At 49.3% G+C, this 15,342-nt stretch overlaps 1 protein-coding gene across 6 annotated transcripts in view; it reads left to right on the forward strand.

Moving 5' to 3' along the window:
- Window positions 1-15,342, forward strand: part of HOMER2 (homer scaffold protein 2) — a 115,709-nt gene that overhangs the window by 65,811 nt on the left and 34,556 nt on the right. For all 6 annotated transcript variants that reach the window (XM_045058742.1, XM_045058741.1, XM_023254863.2 and 3 more), the window contains one exon: window positions 2,098-2,254. In XM_045058742.1, the coding sequence (XP_044914677.1) occupies window positions 2,098-2,254 (157 nt within the window). The remainder of the gene's footprint in view (window positions 1-2,097; window positions 2,255-15,342) is intronic.

Here is a 15,342-nt window from a genome sequence, read left to right on the forward strand (position 1 = left end):
GATGTCAGACTTCCCCACGTGGACGCGATTAGCAGCGCTCGCAGTCGGGTGCACGCGCACACACTCCCCCGCAGGCTGGCCCCTGGTGACAGCAGAGGCGGGAAATTGCAATGAGAATATCCCTTTTGTTTCCACACGCAGTCCCCCTGCCGCTGGAAGGGTGTCGGTTTGGGAATGGGGGTGGGGGGTGAACTTAATCACAGTTGAGGGAAGACAGATGTCCTAGTAATCCACACCCCCAGGGGCACATGTCCTGCTCTGGGATCTAAAAGGGAGGTTTCTGGGGGGGGGACAGTGAATGCTTCTGTTGGTTCTTCTGGAAAGTTGGCCTCTCGATTAACAGGTGCATCGAGGTGGCATGCACAGCATGCCCTTGGCTTTTATTCTCCCAGAACAACAGTCATGAAAATCTTTCTGCGTTAGTCTACAGTCGATGGCCGATGCTGATATTCATGGTGATGTTCTGTATTCTTTGCATGAGGCTCAAGTAGTAAATTGCTTTTCTAGGAAGAAGTTTCTCTTCTAAGAAAGAGCTTTCTTTCCAGTAATGAGCCTTCTATAGGCAGGATGGATTCAAAGCCTGCTTTGCCTGAAACCACTCTGTCTAGAGACCAGACTACTTAAAATTCACTTTCTCCTTTTGATTTTTTTTTTTTTTTTTTTTTTTTACCCATTTGTCACGTCCTACTGTTTTGTGTCGTCTCTTTTGGCATTGTCGGGATTTTGAAAACTCGTCCTAAGTTACCTTTTGGTTTTGTTTTTATCTCTAGTAAATGCTTATTACACTTGTAGCATTTTATGAAATGATGGGGCTATCTTTACATCCTACTGGCTTTTTCCCCCATCTTATTTTAAACACTTAAAGGATTTTTTTTAAGTTTATTTATTTTGAGAGAGGAAAAGCATGTGTGCATACATGAGCAGAGGAGGGGCAGAGAGAGAGAGAGGAGAGAGAGAATCCCAACCCCATGGGTTTGAACCGTGAGCCAAATTAAGAGTCAGATGCTTAATCGACTCAGCCACCCAGGCGCCCCTGAACACCTTAAGGATTTTTGAGCCAGTTTGCCTGAAGACCGTTTCTTTAAAATTAGGTATATTCTGCAATGAGGCTGTGTTTGATTTTTACCTTACTTTGTGAGGCAGATATCTTAAAATATGAATTGCAGTATAATACGTTATGGTTTTTATCCATCTGCCTTATTTCTTGATGCTTATTGTCAAGATCGAATTAATTCCCCACTTGTCAGAAAGAAACCTGGATAGTGTGCTCATTTGGTTAATAATCACATTAGGGGCGCCTGGGTGGCTCAGTCTGTTGGGCATCCGACTTCGGCTCAGGTCATGATCTCGCAGTGCGTGGGTTCAAGCCCCGCGTCGGGCTCCGTGCCGACAGCTCAGAGCCTGGAGCCTGCTTCAGATTCTCTCTCTCTCTCTCTCTCTGCCCCTCTCCCACTCACGCTCTGCCTTTGTCTCTCTCTCAAAAATAAATAAAGATTAAAAAAAACATGCAAAGAATCACATTAAAAATTTACAGACGTGCAGAGGGAAAAAGCAACAACAGTGATACGGAGGCAAGAATAGCAAAAGAGCTGGGTTTCATGACTTTAAAACTCAAAAAGGTTTATAAGTTGGAAACAAAACTTGAAGGCTCAGTCCATTACGAATGAAACCATCATTCATAAAATGCTGCGGATTTGAGAAGTACTCACTAGAAATGTAACAACCAAGCTGCAAGTGGATTACAGAATGCTAAAATGGTGGCAGAATCCCCCAAAATAAATGTGTCGCAAAATCCCCAAGAGGCCAACAGGCTGTCAGGAAAAGAGCCGGCCTGTGGCAGGATGCAAAACACTGGACTAGGAGTGGCATTTAAGGCAAATTGTTCGTTAGGACAGTCGCCCTGAAGCCTCAGTGTGCGGGGTTTCAGTGCCTCCTCTGCTGGGGTCTCTTTTTCCTCTTATTTTCATTGTCCTCATGCATATGTATCTTTGCCAGTAAGCTGTGAAAGTCTCTGGGGGCCACAGGGGGGGCCAGCAGTCACTAGCGATACACGAAGCCGTCTTCCCTCAACTCACGCGCGCTTCTCTCCTCTCGCAGAGAACAGCCTATCTTCACCACGCGGGCGCACGTCTTCCAGATCGACCCCAGCACCAAGAAGAACTGGGTGCCTGCAAGCAAGCAGGCGGTCACCGTTTCCTACTTCTACGATGTCACCAGGAACAGCTATCGCATCATCAGCGTGGATGGAGCCAAGGTACCACCCCAGAGGCTGATTTTAACATCCTCCATTCCTCCCTTCTCATCAAAGGCAGATAGGTTTGAGAGTGGAGGGGAAAGGGTGCACCGGATCCTAATGCTTAACGCAAATGCTGCTGTTAAAATCACGACGTTGGTATAGTCACACAGCCTGCTTTTTTTTTTTTTTCATTTAAAATTATGGTAAGTGAAAAAAGAAAAAAAAAAAGATTTCCCTGTTACCACATTGGCTTTGTAACTGGTGTTTTAATGCCCGTGTAATGGCTCCACTGAGGTCCCGTAATGTTCTCAATCTCTCCCTTTCTGGTTGCATATGTAAGTAGCTTCCAGTTTTTTACTGTTACAGATAATGAGCATCTTCTTTTTTTTTAATTTTGTTAATGTTTATTTATTTTTGAGAGAGAGAGAGACACAGAGTGTGAGCAGGGGAGGAACAAAGAGAGAGGAAAACACAGAATCCGAAGCAGGTTCCAGGCTCCAAGCTGTCAGCACAGAGCCTGACACGGGGCTCGAACTCACAAGCCGTGAGATCATGACCTGAGCCGGAGTCAGATGCTTAACCAACCGAGCCACCCAGGCGCCCCTAATGAGCATCTTTATGCAACAAATACTCTCACTCGTTCAGCACATACCTAGTGCTTTCTTGTGGATATTTCCTTAGGATGGATTCCCGAAAGTAATATTATAGGCCGAGATATTAACTATGGCTTATGATGGACGTGACCAAATTCCTTCTGAAGAGTCCCTTCTTCCGGCACGCACGAGAATGCCCGCGTGTTACACCCTTACCAGCATTGGGTTTCATATCTAGTCTGGTTTTGGTGGTGTTATTCCCGGAAGTCGAATTTTATTATAAGATTTTGTAGTATTTCTTGAAATACATTTTTTTTTCTGGATGCTTGTATTATTCTGCTGTCTTCCTTGATATTTTGGCCACATTGCTATGGGAGCAGGATAAAGAAGGCTTGTCAGCAGTATCACCAAGTTAACAAAAAAAGTAGATTTGATGCTTTGTGATTTTTTTTTTGTTTGTTTTTAATCTCTGTTCATCCCACTGGACAGTTTTAGAATTTACATGATCTGCTGCACCAGAAATTCAGTCTGTCTGGGCGCCTGGCTGGCTCAGTCAGTAAAGTGTGCAACTCTCTCTCTTTTTTTTTTTTTAATGTTTATTTATTTTTGAGAGAGAGAGAGAGAGAGAGAGAGAGAGAGAGGGACAGAGCATGCGCAGGGGAAGGGCAGAGAGAGAGGGAGACACGGAATCCAAGGGAGGCTCCAGGCTTCGAGCTGTCAGCACAGAGCCCGACACGGGGCTCGAACTCATGAACTGTGAGATCATGACCTGAGCCGAAGTCGAACCCTCAACCAACTGAGCCACCCAGGCGCCCCTAGAGTGTGCAACTTTTGCTCTTGGGGTCATGAGTTCAAGCCCCACGTTGGACGTAGAGTTGACTTAAAAATTTTAAATAAATAAAGTCACTTATTAAAAAAAAGAAAGAGAGTCAGTGTATCTGAAGCTGAATTCCCCTATTTGCCCTCTAAACCACCTCTCCATTTTCATTCCCAATCATTTGGGCTAAAAAAAGAAAAGAAAAAAAGTAGAAACTCATTCCCTTTTTAGTTGGTCAAAAGAATCTGCCTTTGAAGTACCTCACATTTATGCCTACTGTTTTGTTTTATGGCCACAACTTGTCCTGAGACCGTCTTTTTCTTTTAATTGAAGTGTAATCAACATACGATGGTGTGTGAGTTTCAGGTACATGACATACTGGCTCACTGACTCCACGCGTTACTTCGTGCTCAGCAGAAGTGTCACCACCTGTCACCAAACAACGTTTTTACAGTATTATTGACTGTTCCCTGTGCTGCACTTTTCATCCGCATGCCTTATTTATTTTCTAACCGGAAGGTTGGGCCTCCTGCTTGCCCTTATGCATTTCGTCCACCCCCCCACACCTGCCTCTCCTCTGACAACCATGAGTTTGTTCTCTGTTTTCTGTTCATTTGTTTTTTCACATTCCACTTGTAAGTGAGATCATACAGTATTTGCGTTTCTCTCTCTGACTTATTTCACTTCGCACCGTACTCTCTAGATCCAATCATGTTGTCACGAATGGCAAGACCTCGTTCCTTTTTTCACGCCTGAGTGACATTCCATCGCGTACACGTACCGCATCCTTACCCATTCGTCTGTGGATGCGCACTTGGGCTGCCTCCGTGCTTTTGGCTGTGGTAAATCACACTCAGTAAACGTGGGAGTGCGTCTTTTTGAATTAGTGGTTTTGTTTCCTTGGGTGAAGGCGGGGGAGGGGCAGAGAGAGAGGGAGACAGAGGCTCAGAAGCAGGCTCTGTGCTGTCACCGTAGGGCCTGATGTGGGGCTCGAACTGACGAACTGTGAGATCATGACCTGAGCCACCCAGGCGCCCCGAAATTGTTTTTAATGTTTATTTATTTTTGAGAGAGAGAGAGAAAGAGACAGAGTGCAAGCAGATGAAGGGCAGAGAGAGAGGGAGACACAGAATCTGAAGCAGGTTCCAGGCTCTGAGCTGTCAGCACAGAGCCCAACACGGCACTTGAACCCATGAACCATGAGATCACGACCAGAGCCAGAGTTGGCGCCCCGATTCTCTATGCTTTTGAGCTGGAATCCCCTTGACTCTGGCCAGGATTCTCTGATAGGGGTGGCCAGTCAAGCTGACCCACTTTATTTTATCTGTAGACACTGTCACTTCATCTGCTGTCCTTGAGCTGGGCTTACCCTTCTGTCAGCTGTTATCCAAGGATATACTGGACGTAAATACAGATAAAACCACTTTTCTTAGAGAAAGTGCTTTAGTCCTATTAGCTGGGCTTTCAGTAATTTGTCAAAGTGTCAGCCACTGTATTAGACAGCTCTGCGGCTCCTGAAGGGCCAGGACGGTGTGGTGGGGAGTGAGCTGGACGTGCCAGTGGTGTGTGAGGAATCACATGGGTGCAGGGGGGCCGACACCCTGGCTGCAGAGTGGAGCCAATTCAGGCTCGGTGCCGGGGACCTGTCAAGTTACGGGGTCCCTTACAGAGTGGGAATTGGAAACCTGGGCCATGGGACACTGCCGGAATTCAGAGACGGAGCCCGAGGATCTTGGGCCACCCCTCCTATGGTGCCTGGCCTCCTGGTGTTCGTAGAGCCCACCCAGGGCTCCCACTTTACCCCTGCGGCACGAGAACCGTGACAGGGCCTGTCCTGCAAAAGGGGGTGTCCTGTGAGGGAGCAGGAGGCCCAGGGTAGTGGGCATGTAGGGACCTTAGTCATTTAATTACTGTGATTAGCGCTCAGGGAAGAGGTGGGGGTGGGGGGGAGGCAAGTTTCCTGCCGTGAGAACTGGGACAGGACACAGATAGCAGTCACTGCTTTGTTTTGGGCCTTTCATCCCAAATGTTGATCCGAACCAAGGTGGCCGATCGGTCAGATGTTTTTAGCCTTTGGGGCTGAGTCTTGGTGTGTGGGTAATTGCACCTCAGACCTCGGGCAGGTCTAGGGCCTGGGTCCTGCCTCTGTCTGTTGGCCTGGCCAATCAGGTCCACAGCCTTGAGCCTCTTATTGGTGCTTGTCAGCCAGCTGTCCCTCCCAAACCATGGACTAGACATGCAGGTGTGGAAGGGACTTGAGGTCGCTGTGAGCAGAGGCCACAGCAGACTCAGCGTCCGAGTGAACCGCGGCCGGCCCGCAGCGCACAGGCCCCATTAAGGGAAGGTGGTGGCTGCCATTCCACACCAGGACACGGCAAGTGCTGGGTCCCATCCAGGCTTTTGTCATGATCCATTTGGGGAAGGATTTGGAAGGCCTCTCCTTCCCCTGAGAGCAGTTGGTGCTGTTCATCCCAGGAAAAACCTGTATTCAGACCCGTTCTTCATTCTTCCAGAAACAGTAGGCCCTTTCTTCTTCTCAGGGAAAAGGCTTTGCGTGTCAGCCCCACCCACTGCCAAAGGCACGGCTGGGCCGGAGTCTGGTGCATCATCTCGGCGTTGCTCGATTCTGGGGGGTCACATGGGTCCTTTTCTGTGTGTGGGCCACCAGGGTGCCACGCTCTATCTGAGGACCGGGGACCAGGACTGGCTCATCGTTGGGGTCCCGGGGCCAAGCCGGACCGGGCCGCACCACAAGGTGGGTGAGATAGTCAGTGGGTGACAAGGCCGGGCCTGGCCGCATCCCCTCTGGCTCTGGGGCAGGTGTGCCGAGAGGGACCCAGGACCCGCACCTCAGTGTCACCTGTGCGTGGACAGACAGGTAGGAGCGAGGGCACCCAGAGCGGCGGCCTGAGCCATTCCATGGCCACCAGCTGCACACCAACAGTGGGACGATTTGCGGGGAGTTTGGGGGCAGAACAGCCACCTCCGTTATGCGGGAACTCCGTTCCCAGAGCCACAAGGGCGCTGGATTTCATTGTGCCCCTGGCCCTCTTTCCCGACCGAGCTCAGCACCGCCCCCTTGTGAGGTGTCGCCTCACCTGTGGGCGGCAGTTGCTCGGAACAGGTGCTTCTCTCAGGTGCTCTGGATGGCTCTGCTGCCCTTGGTTCTGTTATTTATAGGATCACAGAAACCTGTGTCAGAAGAGACCTCGGAGGTCATCCATTCTGCAAGTACTTAGCAGCGTCCGCTGCATAGTGAGGACTGCCTAACCATGAAATTTCGGAGGATGTCAGCATCTGAAGCCCTGACTCGCTGGTATTTTCTCCTGGGAATGCGAAACTGCTTTCAAGAACGCAGCCAGGTCCCCTCCTCCCCCGTCATTATAGTTTCCTCTTTCGGATCCGATCACCTTCTGTTAAAGGAGCTGACATATGGAAGGGTCTCGGCACACAGTAGGTTTTCAATGAACGTTGGTTTCTTTTCTTCCCTGATTGGGGTTGAAAAGAAAAGAGAAAAAGCATCTATTAATCCCTGCTCTGGAAGCAGGCAACATGTCTGTCAGTTGCTGTAACTCGGTCCCAGCCTCTTGTAGAAAATTTGCGGGTTCTTCCAGCTTCCAACACCCTGGATTTGGGGACAACTCTCAATGGAGAGGAATCCAGGGATGTCTGCCATTTTGTGCCACAACAGCATCCTCTGAGATCCAGAGCAAGGCCGCAGGCCGGGGGTTGGGGGCGGTGGACACATTTGTGCCTTCTCCAAAAACGTGGTTCCAGCGACCCGCAGGAGCTGGGTCTTTTACCACGGAGTCTTTTTTATTTTTCTCTGTGCAAGTTCCAGTGATAACTCTCTAAAGAGGAAGGGGGTGGGCGCAGGAGACAGGAGCTCACATTAAAGCCTATTCCCCAAGATGCTTTATATAAAGTATCCTTCTGGACTTCACCTTCTCCCCCCAGACAACCCCCCGCCCCTCACGGAGGCACTGCTGACTCATTCTGCTGCTGCATTTACCACCCACGGGGTACCCTCCTGCCCACCGCCCAGGACCTCATTCTCTTGTTCCCTCTGGATTGTCCCCACTGCCTCCTGCGTCCTTCTCCTCCTCCTCTTGGTGCCACCGGGGCCTCTTCTCTTGTTCTTTTGTCCCCTCCTGCTGGGGACACACCCCACTCCGGTAACCCCACAGTCTGCTAAGCCCCCCTCTCCCCTGAGGCCGGAACCCACAGGCCCAGCCCCTTCCTTTGTCCCCAGCACAATTCCTCAGTGTCCCTGAGTGTAGGGCTCCACCTCCCCATTCGAGAAGCTTCTGCTCACAGTGAAGATTAGCCTCTCTGACAAGTTTAATTTTTTTTTAATGTTTGTTTATTTTTGAGAGACAGAGCATGAGCCGGGGAGGGGCAGGGAGAGAGGGAAACACAGAATCCGAAGCAGGTTCCAGGCTCCCAGCTGTCGGCACAGAGCCCGATATGGCGTTCAAACCCACGAACCGGGAGATCATGGCCTGAGTCAAAGTCGAACATTGAACTGACTGAGCCCCCCACGCGCCCCCAACTTTGTTATAACTGTTTATTGGTACCGTTGAATGTCTGAGGATAGAGCCAACACTCTTATACCCAGCCGCCTGGGTATAAGGATTTTACTGCTCCTTCAGAAGTCCCTTTATGGGCTTGTCCCTAATTATATGCCTTTCAGAAGGTTACCACTCTCCTGAAATTTGCATTAAGCGATCTCTTAATTTTCTTTATGGTTTTGCCCCCTGTGTGTATCCCTAAACCAGAGGTTGGCAAAATTTTACTCTAAAGGGCCTTGTAGTAACTTTTTTAATGAACTGTATAGTCTCTGTCTAGCTATTCAACTTCTCTTGTGGCAAGAAAACCACTGTAGCCCAGTATGTAAATGAATGGGCGTGGCTGTGTGCCAATAAAACTTTATTTACACAAATAGATTATGGGCTGGATTTGGCCTGTGGGCTATATTTTTTTTGATCCTTGCCCTAAATAATATATTATTTTTTTATGTTTTTTATCTTTATATAAATATCCTACTGGTGACCTATACTGTGTATCTCCTTTTGTGACTTCCTTTTTATTATTTTGCTTAGCGTTGGGGTTTTTTTGCCCAATTTAATTGGGACATATCTGACACACATCACTGTGTAAGTCTAAGGCATACAGCATAGTGGTTTGATTTACAAATATATATGTATTTTTTTTAATGTTTATTTTTTTATTTTGAGAGAGAGCACACACAAGCAGGTGAGGGGCAGAGAGTGGGGGGGAAAGAATCCCAAGCAGGCTCTGTGCTGTCAGTGCAGAGTCCGATGTGGGGCTCGATCTCACAAACCATGAGATCATGACCTGAGCCAAAATCAAGAGTCAGACTCTTAACCGACTGAGCCACTAGGTGCCCCATACATATATATATTTTTAAATTTTATTTAATCTCTACACCCAACATAGGGCTTGAACTCATGACCCCGAGATCGAGTTGCATGCTCCTCCCACTGAGCCAGCCAGGTGCCCCTGATTTACATATATCGTGAAATGATTTCCACAGTAGGTTTAGCTACATTGATCTCATATAGATACAATAAAAAGTTTCTCCTTGTTTTTTTTTTCCTTTTTATTTTTTTTTTTAAGATTATTTATTTTGAGAGAGAGAGGGAGAGAAAGCATCCCAAGCAGGCTCTGCACTGTTAGCACAGAGCCCGATACAGGGCTCAAACCCACAAACCACGAGATCATGACCTGAGCTGAAACCAAGAGTTGGACACTTAAACAGACTGAGCCTCCCAGGCACCCTGAAAGGTTTCTCCTTGTGATGAGAGCTCTTAGGATCTACTCTCTGTCTCTCTCTTTTTTTAATGTTTATTTATTTTTGAAAAAGGGACAGAGAGTGTGAGCGGGGAAGGAACAGAGAGAGAGGGAGACACAGAATCCAAAGCAGGCTTCAGGCTCCGACCTGTCAGCACAGAGCCCAATGCAGGGCTCGAACCCATGAACTGTGAGATCATGACCTGAGCCGAAGTCTGACACTTAACCTACTGAGCCACCCAGGTGCCCCAGGATCTACACTCTTGATGACTTCCCCATATATCATTCAGCAGTGTTAGCTGTGGTCATCATGTTGTACCTTCTGTCCCTAGTATTTATGTATCTTACAGCAGGAAGTTTGTACCTTCGATCACCTTCCAGCATTGTTTTTGCGATTCATCCTTGTTGATGCCTGCAGCCTTGGTTCATTTTGACCGTGGGATATATTTCGTTGTAGGAATATAGGAGTTTATGTGTTCTGCTGGCAGTGAACATTTGTTTTTGCAGAACTGGTACTGAGAACATTCTTGTTTCTTTCTCCTGCTAGACCTGTGCAAAGATTTCTTTCATGAGTGTCTTTAGTGGTGCAGTGGCAGAGTGAAAGAGAATGTGCATTCTTCTTTACGTATTTACTTATTTTTAAAATATATTTTAAAAGTTTATTCATTTTATTTTGAGAGAGAAGCAGAGGGAGAGGGAGAGAGAAAATCCCAAGCAGCCTCTGTGCTGTTCAGCAAACACGTCAGATCTCACCACCTGAGAGATCGTGACCTGAGCCGAAACCAAGAGTCAGGCACTCAGGCAGGTGCGCTGAGAAGGTGCATTCTTAACTTGAGAGAGAAAGCCACATTGTTTTTCAAAGTGACTTTGGCAGTCTGTGAGAGCCCCCATTGCCCCATGCCCTTGCCCCACCCTTGGTATCATCAGACACATTTTGGGTTTGGTGAGTAGATACTGGTAATGGGCATGCGGTTTCCATATTACTAGTGAAATGGAGTTTAAACTTCTGGCTGTGAAACTCACCCTACCTCATTGTCTCCAGGCTCACGAGAGAGGGGTCCATTCGTCAGCCCAGAGCTGAGCCTCCCTTGGGGACTGGGTCCTCCCTGCACCCCAGGGCGTCCCTCCTACCCCACAGCTGCGCAGGGCACTCCCCCCGCAGACCCGAGCAGATTGATGGGCTTTTCACGGGCGTCCCCTTCCTGTGCTCCCTCGTGCAGGCTGAGGAGGGCGAAGGAGCCTCGAGAGAAGCAGAAGCATTAAGGTGAATTCCAGGTACGAGACCACGTGGCCAGAGGTGACCTGGGGGCCCAGGAGGAGTACACGCACGAGGCGTGTCTTCCCGGGAGACTAGTCTTGCTGGGCTGCCCCACGTACAGCACAGAATGAGGTTCCCGTGTTGGTGGAAAATGAAGGAAGCAGGCTGGGGGCTTGATCGTGTTTGACAATGTGATTGCTCCCACTGACTCTCGCGCTGGGTGTCCTGGGAGCACAGCCAGCCACTTGTCTCACTGGTTACAGATGGACTCAGCAGTATGGCCCGGAGGTGGGTCAGACCAGCTACCTCCGGGGAGCTGTGGCAGCATAATGGGTAACGTGGAAGTCAATGATAGCTTTCCTTCCCATTTCTTCCTCTCTTCTGAATCTGGAAAGTTCTTTTTTTTTTTTTTTCCTCTTTGAGAGAGAGCGCGTGCCCACGCGTGCACAAGCGGGGTAGGGGCAGAGGGAGAGGCAGACACAGAATCTGAAGCAGATTCCAGGCTCTGAGCTGTCAGCACAGAGCCCGATGTGGGTCTCGAACCCACAAACCATGAGATCACGACCTGAGCCGAAGTCCGACGGTTAACCAACTGAGCCACCCAGGCACCCCAAACATTTTCTTTTTTTTTTTTTTGAGTTTGTTTGTTTGTTTGTTTGTTTGTTTGTTTGTTTTGAGAGGGAAGCAGAGACAGCAAGAGTTTGGGAGGGGTAGGGAGAGAGGGAGGGAGGGAGAGAGAATCCCAAGCAGGCTCTATACTGTCAGCACAGAACCTGATGAGAGGGGCTCAAACTCACAAGACCGTGAGATCGTCACCTGAGCTGAAACCAAGAGTCGGAGGCTTAACCCACTGAGCCATCCAGTGCCCTGCGAGCATTTTCAGTCATTGTATTCGTGATGGTGATCTGTGATCACTGACTCCAAGTCACTGGAAGCTCAGATTATGGTTCACATTTTTAGCAATAAAGCACTTTTTAATTAACGTGTGTACTTTTGGGGGATGCCTGGGTGGCTCAGTCGGTTGAGCATCCTACTTCGGCTCAGGTCATGATCTCACTACAGTTCGTGGGTTCGAGCCCCGCATGGGGCTCTGCACTGACAGCTCAGAGCCTGGAGCCTGCTTCAGATTCTGTGTCTCCCTCCCTCTCTGCCCCTCCCCTGCTCATGCTCTGACTTTCTTTCTCAAAGATAAATAAACCTAAAAAGAATTTTAAAAAATGACATATATTTGTAAGCATAATGCTATTGCACACCTAACAGACTACAGCACGGTAGAAACATAACTTTTATATGCATTTAGGAAACTGAAAACCTCGCTTACCACACTTGATTGTGACATTTACTTTATCGCCGTGGTCTGGAACTGAACCCAAAATATCTCTGAGGTGTGCCTGCAAATACTCCAAAGAATGAATCTCCTAGCGGTTTTCCTTATGAAGGAAATGTTTATTCTCCAGGGCCAACTCAGAACGCTTTTCTTTCATCTGCCAAAGCAGGGAAGAGAGGACACTGAACAGGTACTCTAGAAATAGAAGTGTCGTTGCTGTGCGTGTGTGAACATGCCTACTGGGTTTTCTAGTGAGGCATCAGCTCACGCATAAACCTTGCCTGCTTGGCACAACAGCCTCTAGAAGTTAATACGAAGAGAACGACCGTTTATTGCCTCTGTCAGCTCACGGAGGCCTGGGGCTAGGCTCTCACCTTGATTTCACAGGACGAGAAAATGAACCGGTGAGGAGCACAGTCTAGCGGTAAAACTCAGGTTGTCCGACTCAAAAACCTGTATTCGGAATTTCTATACAACGTTTCTCCTTCTGTGCGTGACGACCTCCCTTCTTACCCCGTCTGTGGACTAGGGACGCCCCCCGCTGCACTCTTGGCTCCCTTCCCATCCACGTGGTAACTCTCCTGGGGTACCAAAGCCCATGTGAGTTCGGACACGTTATCAAGCATTTTTCAGATAACCAAATTTGATACAGCTGGTCAAGAGCTCTGCCTGCTGTCACCGGACGCTGTCGGCGATGGGGGTGGAGGAGGGGAGTGGGAAGTGCGGCCTAAACCAGGGGCGAGTATAAAGGAATGCTTCTGGGGCCTCGGAGGTTGGCTGGGGTCTGGCACAGCTCCGCTTGGAACTGATATGGTGGAATCAGAGCAGGCCTAGGGCTGGTGTGTGGCTGGGCTGCTCGATCAGCGTGGATCCCATGATCCCAGAAAGCCAACCCTGGTCACCTCTCAATTACCAGGATGCTGGGAAGGGCAAAGCCATCACCAGACCCATTCGGAAACCTGATTCATTCTAGATCTTTCTGCTTCTTTACAGCAAACCTGTACCTTGAGGTCAGCCTCCCCAAAACCCTCTTGATAGTCAGAGGACAGAGGCTGAGCAGAGTAGAGGACATACTTCTGAAGCTCACCCCAAACAGGCTCTTCCAGAGTCAGGCTGGAATAACATAGGTGAAGTCCCCTGGTAGTTCTTTAGGATGTAACAGATCCTAAGGCACTTTTTCATACAGTCTTCTATCTAATTCCCATTTTACAGATGGGAAAACTGAGGCTCGACAAAGTCACGTTTATCAAATGACATGTTCAAGGTCATACAACTAGTAAGTGCTGAAAAGGAACGTAATGTGCGTATTACTTAGAAAACAGTGATTAACTGGCTTTAAGAGCTAAATCTGTCTCCTGCTTGGGGATTCATTCAGCTTCTCAAATCTGTGGACTCAAAAAAATTTTTTTTTCTTTTTGATTCTCAACCATTCTATGAATATCGCCTCGCCTCGCCTTCTGGGACTCTGGTTACGTGTCCACTAGACCTCCTGAGTGCATCCAACATGGTTTACATTCTTACCAGCTTTCCACCCCCTGATTCTTGGTTCTGTTTCAATCTTGATATTTTCTGTCAATCGGTCTTCCGGTTCCCTAATCCTGGCTATTGATGTATCCAATCAGTAAACCTACTCACTGAACTCTTAATTTTAGACTTAGTTCTGGAATGTCCGTTTGATTCCTAAAAACAAAATTCAGGGGTGGCTCAGCTGGTTAAGTGTCCGACTCTTGATCTCGGCTCGGGTCACGAGCTCACGGTTCGTGAGATCAAGTCCCAGGCCGGGCTCTGTGGTGGCAGTGCAGAGTCAGCTTGGGATTTTCTCTCTCCCTCTCTCTCTGCCCCTCCACCCTCAAAATAAATACATTAACTCAAAAACTCCTGAGTCCCTGGGGATATCCTTTTTCATCTACATTGTCCATTTTCCCATTTCCTTGAATATATTGAAAAACATTTTTTTAATATATTTTATTTATTTTTGAGAGAGAGAGCGTGCGTGCACAAGTGGGGGAGGGGCAGAGAGAGAGGGAGACACAGAATCCGAAGCAGGCTCCAGGCTCTGAGCCGTCAGCACAGAGCCTGTCGCTGGACTCGAACCCACCAACCGTGAGATCATCACCTGAGCCGAAGTCGGAGGCTCAACCGGCAGAGCCACCCAGGCGCCCTGTGTTTTGCTTCTCGATATAAACGGCAGCCCCATGCGAGGCTGCATGTTTCCGCCGCAGAATGTGTCACCTGAGACACGTGGTGAATTGCAGCCCTGCGAACTTCCCACGGCGTCTGCACTTGCACTTTTGCGTAAGGTGTATAAATTCTGGCAGGCAGTGGCCACGAGCAGAACCTGGGTAAGATGCTTAAAGGCATCAGAGAACTGTAGAAACACTATGGACGTGAGGGACTAATATTCCGGAGAGGAGAGGACCACTGGAGAGGTCAGTGGCAGGTGGCAGCTCTTTCTGTGTCGGGAGCATTTGCCAGGCCTGGCTGCCGGCCGGGGCTGCTGGGGGGAGGAAGGAAGCGCACAGAACGGGGAACAGCGCGCAGGGCCCGGGGGGCAGCCTCGGAGGCCGGCGGGCTTCAGGCCCACGGCTGGCCTCCCCGCAAGACAGCGGCTGAACGGCAAGTCTCTGCGGGTCTGGAGGTAGGCTGGACGTTTGCAAAAGGCCGAGTAAAACTTCCCTCGTGTTTACGGTGCTAAGAAGTGGAGGCCTGCCAAGGGGTCTGGAGAAGAACCGCGAAGGCAGGAAAGCTCCAGAGGGAGCGGGGACTGGCGCTGGCATCTACATCCCCCCCTCCCCCGGGGCACTAAAGGGTGTGGGGAGGAGCTGGAGCCTCAAAGTCCGTGTTTGGCCCCTGGGGAAAAGACAGACCAGCAGAGATGTGGGAGCCTGCGTGACAGAACTGGGGACGAGCAGCCCCAGACGGCACGGCCTGTTTCCCCTTCAAGGTTTGCCAGATTTGAAGGTTAAAATCTGGAAGGCTACGGAACGAAGCTGAAGACCTCAGACAGAATGGGATGATCTCCCAAAGCCTTTCGGGGAAGAGGATATAAAGACGTGCCAGGCTCACAGCTGAGCGCCGTGGAGGGCCTGCCCTAGAAACAGAAGTGAAGCAGAGGGGGACTGAGCCTGACCAGAGCTGGAACTGGGCCCCGACCCAGTTCCATGCCTGCATGGAACATGGATTTACTATACTCCCCGCTTGCCCAGCAGACGAAGAGGGGAACTTTCTCTTGTAGGTGATAACGTCACGTGGAACCCTAACAGTGTGTTCATACCCATTTCCCACCATACAGTGGAG

This window comes from Felis catus, chromosome B3 (assembly GCF_018350175.1).
Source record: "Felis catus isolate Fca126 chromosome B3, F.catus_Fca126_mat1.0, whole genome shotgun sequence".
In the NCBI taxonomy this organism is placed as follows: Eukaryota; Metazoa; Chordata; class Mammalia; order Carnivora; family Felidae; genus Felis; species Felis catus.